The 8,577-nt window shown below is 60.4% G+C and overlaps 1 protein-coding gene across 1 annotated transcript in view; it reads left to right on the top strand.

Annotated features, from left to right (window-relative positions):
- The window catches only part of BEGAIN (brain enriched guanylate kinase associated), a 21,495-nt gene extending 12,918 nt beyond the window's left edge, over positions 1-8,577 (top strand). The window contains exons 4-7 of the mRNA XM_045288079.1: positions 98-164; positions 3,861-3,968; positions 5,393-5,476; positions 6,203-8,577. Of these exons, the coding sequence (XP_045144014.1) occupies positions 98-164; positions 3,861-3,968; positions 5,393-5,476; positions 6,203-7,573 (1,630 nt within the window). The 3' untranslated portion in view covers positions 7,574-8,577. The remainder of the gene's footprint in view (positions 1-97; positions 165-3,860; positions 3,969-5,392; positions 5,477-6,202) is intronic.

The following is an 8,577-nucleotide window of genomic DNA, read 5'->3' as shown; positions in this document are numbered from 1 at the left end:
GCCCCTCTGGAGGTCAGGCCCCTCTGGAGGTCAGGCCCCTCTGGAGGTCAGGCCCCTCTGGAGGTCAGGCCCAAGATGAACCACCCTTCTTTTCCAGAATCCAGAGCAACTACCTGGCCCTGCAGAGGATCAACCAGGAGCTGGAAGACAAGCTGTACCGGATGGTGAGGCCCCATCCAGCATGGCCCCGAGCCTGGCACCATTCCCTGCTGTTCAGGTCATGTATTCCCACCTCCAGCAAATGGGAGGTGGGCCCGGGGTGTGACCCCAATCGGGCATCCGAGTAAGAGGGGCTGCAGGAGAGAGCCCACCAGCTGGGGTTTCTAGGGGGTAGAGGAGCCATGGGGTATCAGCCTCAGCTGTGCCTCTCATGGCACACCCAACTATCATGCTGGCATCATGGGGTGGAGGTTGGGTGGCTCTGAGACTCTCTGCAAACAGTACTAGGGTATAGGGGTGGAGAAATGGAATGGGAGATGGGCATCACAATTCTAATGCACCCCTTCTCCTCCAGTCTTCCTTCTGCAATGCCCAACCTTCATATGCATCTGAGGCGTTTGGAAAATGCCAGGGCTCGGGTGAGGCTCACCTTAGTCTTCAAGGTGGTATCCTTGCTTTTAACACTTTAAAGAGGTCTTGTGCAGCTGACCCGCCACATGCAGTGGGCCATTTGATTTCTTGACTGCTGCTTCCATGAGCATTGCTCGTGGGTCCTGGCGAGACGAAACCTTGCCAACTTCAGTCTCCTCTCTGTTTAATACGTATCTGTTGGTCTAGCTGGAAGGATTTGTGTTTTCTTTCCACTGAGCTCCAATCCGTACTGACGGCGGCAATCCTTGATCTCCATCAGCTGGTGCTTCCAGTCCTCCTCACTTTCCGCCAGCCAGGGGGGTCAGGCGCACATTGCAGGTTGTTAATAAGCCTTCCTCCCGCCCTAATGTCCCATTCTTCTTCCTATAATCCAGCTCCTCTGAGGATTGGTTCAGCATACAGACTGCACAAGATCACCGGTGAGGGTACAACCCTGATGCACAGTGTTCCTGATTTCAAGCCATGCAGTGTTCTTTTGTTTTGTTAGGATGTCTGCCCTTGGGCCATCTACAACGAGCACAATGAAGTGTTCTGGAATTCCCATTGTTCTCAGCTCCACCCATAGTTGGTTATGGTCCACACAGTCGAATACCTTTCCATAGTCAAGAACACACAGGTAACATCTTTCTGGTATTCTCTCTCTGCTCTCAGCCAAGGTCAGGCTGCAGTCAGCAATGATCCGTCCTTGTTCCATGTCCTCTTCTGAAGCTGGCCTGAATTACGGGCAGCTCCCGCCAATGTTGTTGCTATCACGCTGTTGGGTTATGTCTTCAGCAAAATTTTATTTGCATGTGATATTAAGAATGTGGGTGGCTAATAAGAGCATCCTGCTGAGTCACCTTTCTTTGGATGGGTACAAATATGGACCTCTTCCGGTCAGTTGTGCTGGTAGCTAGCTGTCTTCCAGATTTCTTGGTACAGGTGAGTGAGCGCTTCCAGTGCTTCATCGGCTCGTTGAAACATTTCAATTGGTGCTCCATCCATTCCTGGAACCTTGTGGTTTGATCATGCCTACAGGGCGGCTTGGACTTCTTCCTTCAGTACCATTGGTCTTGGATCATATACCTCTTGAAATGGTTGAACGACTACCAATTCGTGTTGGTACAGTGGCGCTGTGCATTCCTTTCACCACCTTTTAATGCCTCCTGCATCATTCAGTATCTTGCCCATGGAATCCTTGGATATTGCAACTCAAAGCTTGATTTTCTTTTCAGATCTTTCCGTTTAAGAGATGCTGAGCATGTCCTTCCTTTTTGGCTCTTGGCGCATTTCATTATAATATTTCATGTCTTTTCTGCTCGCTCTTATACTGTATTTCTTCCATCTGCATTTGCTGCTCGAAGATCAATAGCAACTCCCAGGTCTTCTGACATCCACTTTGGTCGGTTCTTCCTTTCTTGTTTTCATGGCTTTTTGCTTCCTTCGCTTGTGGTGTTCGGGGTGCTCCCCGACTGCTCGTCAACGCTATTGTCATTAGCGTTCAGTGAGTCAAAGCTGCTCCTGAGATTGTCTCTAAATTCAGGTGGGATGTGCTCAAGGATGTGTGGTGGCTTTCGCTCTCATTTTCCCCACCTGCCCCCTAAACTTACAGAGGAGCGACGGATGGCCTGGTCCGAAGTCTGCCTCCGGCTCCATTCCGGCTGCTGATACCGAGCTTCCTCGCCTCTTCCCACCGTGTGATCAATTGGATTCCTGCATCTTCCATCTAGGGAGGTGTAAGTGTGGACAGTGAGATCACTGCTCATGGTACACACACACAAAAAGATAATTGCAATGAAGAAGTGGTTTCTTTTACAGAATTCTATCATTCAGTGCCCATTTTCATTTCTATCACCAAGACCCACTACCACTCCTCTCTCGATTTCCCAACTTTTGAATTCCAATCGCTAATAATGATCATTACACCTTGACTGCATATAGGCCCCACTTCAGACTGAAGAAGCGGTAGAATTCTTCAATGTCTTCATCACTCGCTTCAGTGGTTGGTGCTCAGTTGGAAGAGTAGTGGCCTCGCTAGTCTCCTTGTCTGTGTGGAGGCCCTGCCCTGTGACAGACAACCTTGTCCCTCGAGATGCATCTTGAAATGCTCCTTTTGACGGCGACCCTGGTGCCGTTCCTCCGGAATTTGTCACTGCCGGCAAAACAGACCATATGATTGTCTGATTCCAAGGGACGAGCCAGAGTCTCTTTCCGCTTGCAAACGCCCACGATCCTGACCAGTGGGCGCTCCACCTCATTCTTGACGACTGACGGTTTCCCATGATTCAGACGTGTAAGATTCCATGTTCTAGTCCTTAAGAGGCGCTTGCAGCCGGTTCTTCTCGTTTGAGTGGTGCCATCAGCCAAAGACGGTCCCGCCTCGATGGCTCCTGGAGGAGGCCACTCTCCCCTCACTGTGTTTTCAGTGCCTTCCAACCGGAAGCCCTCATCTCCCGGGAGGAGAGCTGACCATGCCCCCAGACCGTTCGTCGGGTTTCAGTGGCTCGCCCCTCAGAAGGGCACAGCGTGGTCCTTCTTGACAGTCTGTTGATAAGTCAGGAAGTTCAGCTTGTGTGACCTTCTGGTATTTGAAATGCCGTGACATAGCTTCCAGCTTCACAGCCACCACAGGGTGACAGACAGACAGACAAGTGGTCGTGGTGGTCCTTGAACTCAGCCTAAAAGTTGGCACCAAGCCCGCCCACCAGCAACACAGAAGAAACGCCTGACAACCAGCTGCTGTGGGGCCAAGCATTAGCCTCGGCGCTGCGGCCCGAGGCTTATTAAGATACAAGGAAAGGCAGAAAAGAAGCCGCTAGGCCAGTGGCAGGGCCAGGTGTCCACTGCCCACAGGGGAGGGTGGCGGTTTCCAGGAGGAGGAGGGCCCTGCCCTGTCCTGTGCTTGGGCGAAGCAACACTGGCAGCCCTGCTCGTGAAGCACAGCCACCCCCAAAACCACACAAACCTCTATGAGGGGGCACGTCATAGTCCTCATTTTACGGATGGGGAAACTGAGGCTCTGGGCGGAAGTGACTTACTCAGTCCCCCAGCTTGCCAGTGGTAGAACCAGGAAATGAAGGCTGGTTGCCTGGCCTCTGAATGAACCCCTGAACCCAAAATGGGCTGCCTATCTTGGCCACCAACTTCGGGGATGCCCACCGGGGTGACAGGGTTAGACTTCCAAGTGCCTACCACAGGTAGGCACTTGGGGCCCCACGCTCCCCACCACCACCACCACCACCCCCAGGCATGAAGGACTGCTGACTGCTCCCTGCCCCGCCCTCCCCCAGGGCCAGCACTATGAAGAGGAGAAGCGTGCCCTGAGCCACGAGATTGTGGCCCTCAACAGCCACCTGCTGGAGGCCAAGGTGACCATCGACAAGCTGTCCGAGGACAACGTGAGTGAACGCCAGGCGCGCCTCTGGGTTCAGAGCCCGGGCACAAGGAGCGCCCCATTTCTCGGGTAACGGGGTGTCGGTGGGGAGCTGGCTGTGGGAGGGCTCTGTGGACCAGGGGTGTCCTGAAGCGGTTAGGGTGTGGAGTTCACGGATAAGTGCGGGTACTCAGCCGCAGCTGAGTCGGCCAGGCAGAGGATAGAGACAGATGAGAGGTAGGAAGGACGCCAAGGACAGCCCCTTTGTTCACTCAGGAATGGCCAGTGGGGAAGAGGGGACACCAGGCAGGACCTGCTCACAGGAGGCTGAGCGCCTAGGAAGAAAGGTGGCCTTGGCGCTGGTGACATGGAGGCCTGGATTGAATGGAAGGATGGCCCCAGATTCGGGCACCCTGGGAGTGTAGTCCTCCACAGGCAGAGGCCTGGGAGGCAGCCAGGACAGAAGCCCCTCGGGTGGGCACTCAGAGGCAGAGGCAGGCCTTGAACTGGGGGCCATCGGACTCCAGAGGCTAGTCCTCATTAACCAGGCCCCTACTGCCCCCTGCCCACCTGCTCTTCCTCCCTGGAGCCAGCTCCTGTGTTCCAGGTGGACAGCCTGGCTGTCCTGAACCAGCAGCCTCAGGCTTGCTGCCTGGCCAGGGTCTGTGGACATGGTAGACATTGCCCAAGCTTACCCTCTGGCCCCAAAGGCTGTGTGGCCTGTGGAGGTTCTGCGGCCCACCGGAAGTGGCCGGGCAGTGGCCTCTCTTGGGCTTGGTGATTCCCAGCTCTCATTGGCTGTACCGTTTCGAGGAGGCCCAGCGGCACGTAGGGAGGGTAGGGGTCCCACCCAGGAGCTCCCCCAGCCTGGTCACAGTGCAGAGGGGACCAAAGTGAGGCTGTGGGGGTCCCGTGCCTCACCCTACCTCACCTGGGCCAGACATGGGCACAGCACTCAGCCAGGATGGCTGTGTGCAGGCACCTCCGGGTGGTCCGGCACCCAGACTGGCTGTCACGGTCCGGGTCTGGCAGAGGGTGGAACAGAAGGCCCCTCCATAGGCACATGCAACAGAGATTCCCAACCCCGCACCGCCCTAATTCCTACTGTTTGCATCTGTTTTCAGCTCAGCAGGCTGAGCCCGAGCCCCTCACCACCCCAGCCCATCTCCCCCCACACCCCCAGCCCTGCAGCCACCCTCTGTGCCTGGGGGACAGCAGGGCTGCAAGCCCCCTTCTTGTCCCACATTCCAGGGAGTCCTCCTGGGTGGGGCTCCGAGAGGCAGGCCTGGTCCGCACCTCTCCTGTCACGGCACAGCCCTGTCGGAGGGTCCCAGGTCTCCATGTGAAAGAGCTTCCTGCAGGTGGAGCGAGCAGGGGAGAGCCCCAACCCGGAGCCGGGGCAGCAGGGCGGCGTGAGCCTGCACGCCCAACGGCCTCTCTCTCTTTTAGGAGCTCTATAGGAAGGACTGCAATCTAGCGGCCCAGCTGCTGCAGTGCAGCCAGACCTTCGGCAGGGTCCATAAGGTATCTGAGGTAACGTGACCCACCTGTGGCCAGGCCTGGCCTGCGCCACCCACCCCGCCCCACCGGGAAGGCCGCTGAGCCCACCACCTCCCCACCTCTGAGTCGAGCCCCCAGGGCCCACCCTGAGCTCTGGCGAGTGGGCATGGCTGGCGTGTGGCCACAGGTACAGATAGTGCCCGTCTCGCATACAAGGTGGCCAGCCAGGACCCTCGGCTATCAGGTGGCAGATCCAGGACCCCTGCACAGCCTCCCCCTCTGCCCTGGGCCTGCCCCCACCCCAGCCACTCACAAAATAGATCAAACAGTAGTGTGTGCCCCCCAAGGCAGGCGGGGCGCCCGGCCTCCGCACCCTCAATCTTTGTTGCATCTGTTTCTGATGGTGTCTTGTGTGGGGGTACCCAGGGAACAACCAGGGGCAGGGGCGGGGGGCTAGGATGGCTAGTTGGCCCCTGCTGGACAGGAATTGGGGGGGGGAGTTGGCCTAGGCACCTCTCGGCACTGCTGGGTCAGGGGGGCCCAGCAGGCATGATCAGAGGTGACCAGGAGCCTCGGACACAGCCGCTTCTGAAGCACAGAGCCCTGGCTCCAGCTCCTGCCCTGGGGTGGTCCCTGCTCGTCTGTCATGGGCCTGTCTATCTGTCTGTCTGTGCGTTGTGGCGGGCGGCCTGGGGCTCTGGCCCGTGCTGACCGCCCGCCCCGCCCGTCCACCCCCACCCCCCCCACGTGCCGCCGCAGCTGCCCTCCGGCTTCCAGGAGCGTGTGAGCCTGCACATGGAGAGGCACGGCTGTAGCCTGCCCTCGTCCCTCTGCCACCCGGCCTATGCCGACAGCGTGCCCACCTGCGTCATCGCCAAGGTGCTGGAGAAGCCTGACCCCACCAGCCTGTCCTCTCGCCTGTCCGACGCCTCGGCTCGCGAGCTGGCCTTCCGCGACGGGCTGGAGAAGCCCGGCCTGCGGGCCCCATACAAGGGGGACATCTACTGCAGCGACACGGCCCTCTACTGCCCCGAGGACCGGCGGCACGATCGGCGGCCCAGCGTGGACCCGCCCGTGACCGACGTGGGCTTCCTGCGGGCCCAGAACTCCACCGACAGCGCAGCCGAGGAGGAGGAGGAGGAGGCCTCGGCCTTCCCTGCCGGCTTCCGGCACGACGCCTTCCCGGGCTACGCGGGCTCGCTGCCCACGTCCAGCTCCTATTCCAGCTTCAGCGCCACGTCGGAGGAGCGGGAGCAGGCCCAGGCCAGCACGCTCACCGCCTCCCAGCAGGCCATCTACCTGAACAGCCGTGACGAGCTCTTCGACCGCAAGCCACCCACCACCGCCGCCTACGAGGGCAGCCCGCGCTTCGCCAAGGCCACGGCCGCGGTGGCCGCTCCGCTCGAGGCCGAAGTGGCCCCGGCCTTCTCGCGGACCGTGTCTCCCTACCCCGCGGAGCCCTTCCGCTTCCCGAGCTCCCCGAGCCCCCAGCAGGCCCTGATGCCCCCCAACCTGTGGAGCCTTCAGGCCAAGCCGGGGTCGGCCCGGCTGTCCAGGGAGGACATGCGGGGCCAGTGGCGCCCCCTGAGCGTGGAGGACATGGGGCCCTACTCCTACCCAACCAGCACCGCCGGCCGCGTCTCGCCCTGCAGCTTCTCTGAACGCTTCTATGGCAGCAGCGGCAGCAGCCCGGGCAAGAAGGCCGATGGCCGCGCCAGCCCGCTGTACGCCAGCTACAAGGCGGACAGCTTCTCAGAGGCGGACGACCTCTCCCAGGGCCACCTTGCCGAGCCCTGCTTCCTACGGGCCGGTGGCGACCGCAGCCTGAGCCCTGGCCGCTCGGCCGACCCGCTGCCCAGCTACGCGCCCAGCGAGGGAGACGGGGTGCAGCTGTGCGGGGCGGGCGGCAGCCCCGAGCCCCAGCCGGAGCGCTGCCAGGGCTACGGCAGCGAGCACAGCCTCCATAGCTCCCGGGACTCCCTGGCGCCCAGCTCCATGGAGGCCTCGCCCGAGGTGCGCCCGGCCGCCCTGCTCAGCCCTCAGCAGGCCTTCCCCAGGACTGGCAGCGCCGGGCTGAGCCGCAAGGACAGCCTCACCAAGGCCCAGCTCTACGGAACCCTGCTCAACTGACCGCCTGCCGCCACCGCCCTGGCCACAGGCCGGCCCACCGGGAGCGACCGGGCAGGGGAGGCAGCCTCGTGTGTCCCAGACACGGTGGCCACAGGCCAGCCCACCTGGATCCCTTAGGGGAGGCAGCCCCATGTGTGTGCCCAAAAACCACCACCAGGGCCAGCCCACCTGGTACCTACCAGGCAGGGAGGTAGCCTCCCGTGTGCCCCAGACCACGGCCACGGCCCTGCCCGCCCCAGCCCTGCCCACCAGGGTACCCAAGACGAGAGGCAGCCTCACCTCCGCGAGACACTCAGACACCCAAGCCCTGAACAAGGAGCCCCAAGAGGTGGGCTTCCCCTTTACCCACCCTCCTCCCCACCCAGCCCAGTAAGACCCCTTGGAGGAGGGTCCTCAGCCCAGCCCCCCGGCCCTCCTAACCGGCTCCCCCACTGTCCCCATTGGACAGAGTGTCTACTCACAATATTTTTCAAACCCCCGTCCCCACCCCGTCCGAGATGAGCACCCACTTTTTTAAAGCGAAACTATTTTTATAGAGAAAAGGGGTCTTTCTTAGTGCACTTGGCCTTTCCAGCTCCAAGCTCCTTAGTTTCCGGGCCGGGTCAGCGGGGCCCCCCAGAGACCAAGCTCCAAGCAGGGGCAATGCCCAGCCAGCTGGTGGCCATGGGTCCATGAGGCTTTGTCCACAGAGGGGAGTCAGAGGGAGGGGGCAGGGAGGTGTTTTTAGAGTCTATTTTTCACAGTGGCCGACATGCCCCCCATCCACTCCATGAGCGCTTCCGGGGTGCCCAGTTCCCCGTGGGGCCGGGAAGGTGTCCGCTGCGGCTGGTGCTCCTCCCTCCTGCCACCGTCCTGCTCCCCGCGCCACCTCACTCTACCTCAGACGTGACGAGGCTCCTGCCCCGCTCCCCCCACCCCACCCCCTCCGCTTGCTCCCACATTGTCTGTGACGCATGCCCTGTCTCAGCCAGTCCTGCCGTTGTCGGCACCCTCTAATAAAGACG

This window comes from Echinops telfairi, unplaced genomic scaffold (genome assembly GCF_000313985.2).
Source record: "Echinops telfairi isolate 266 unplaced genomic scaffold, ASM31398v2 ScPeMD7_18;HRSCAF=68, whole genome shotgun sequence".
In the NCBI taxonomy this organism is placed as follows: domain Eukaryota; kingdom Metazoa; phylum Chordata; class Mammalia; order Afrosoricida; family Tenrecidae; genus Echinops; species Echinops telfairi.
Note: the sequence above shows the minus strand (reverse complement) of the source record. Positions and strands in the feature narration are given on the sequence as shown.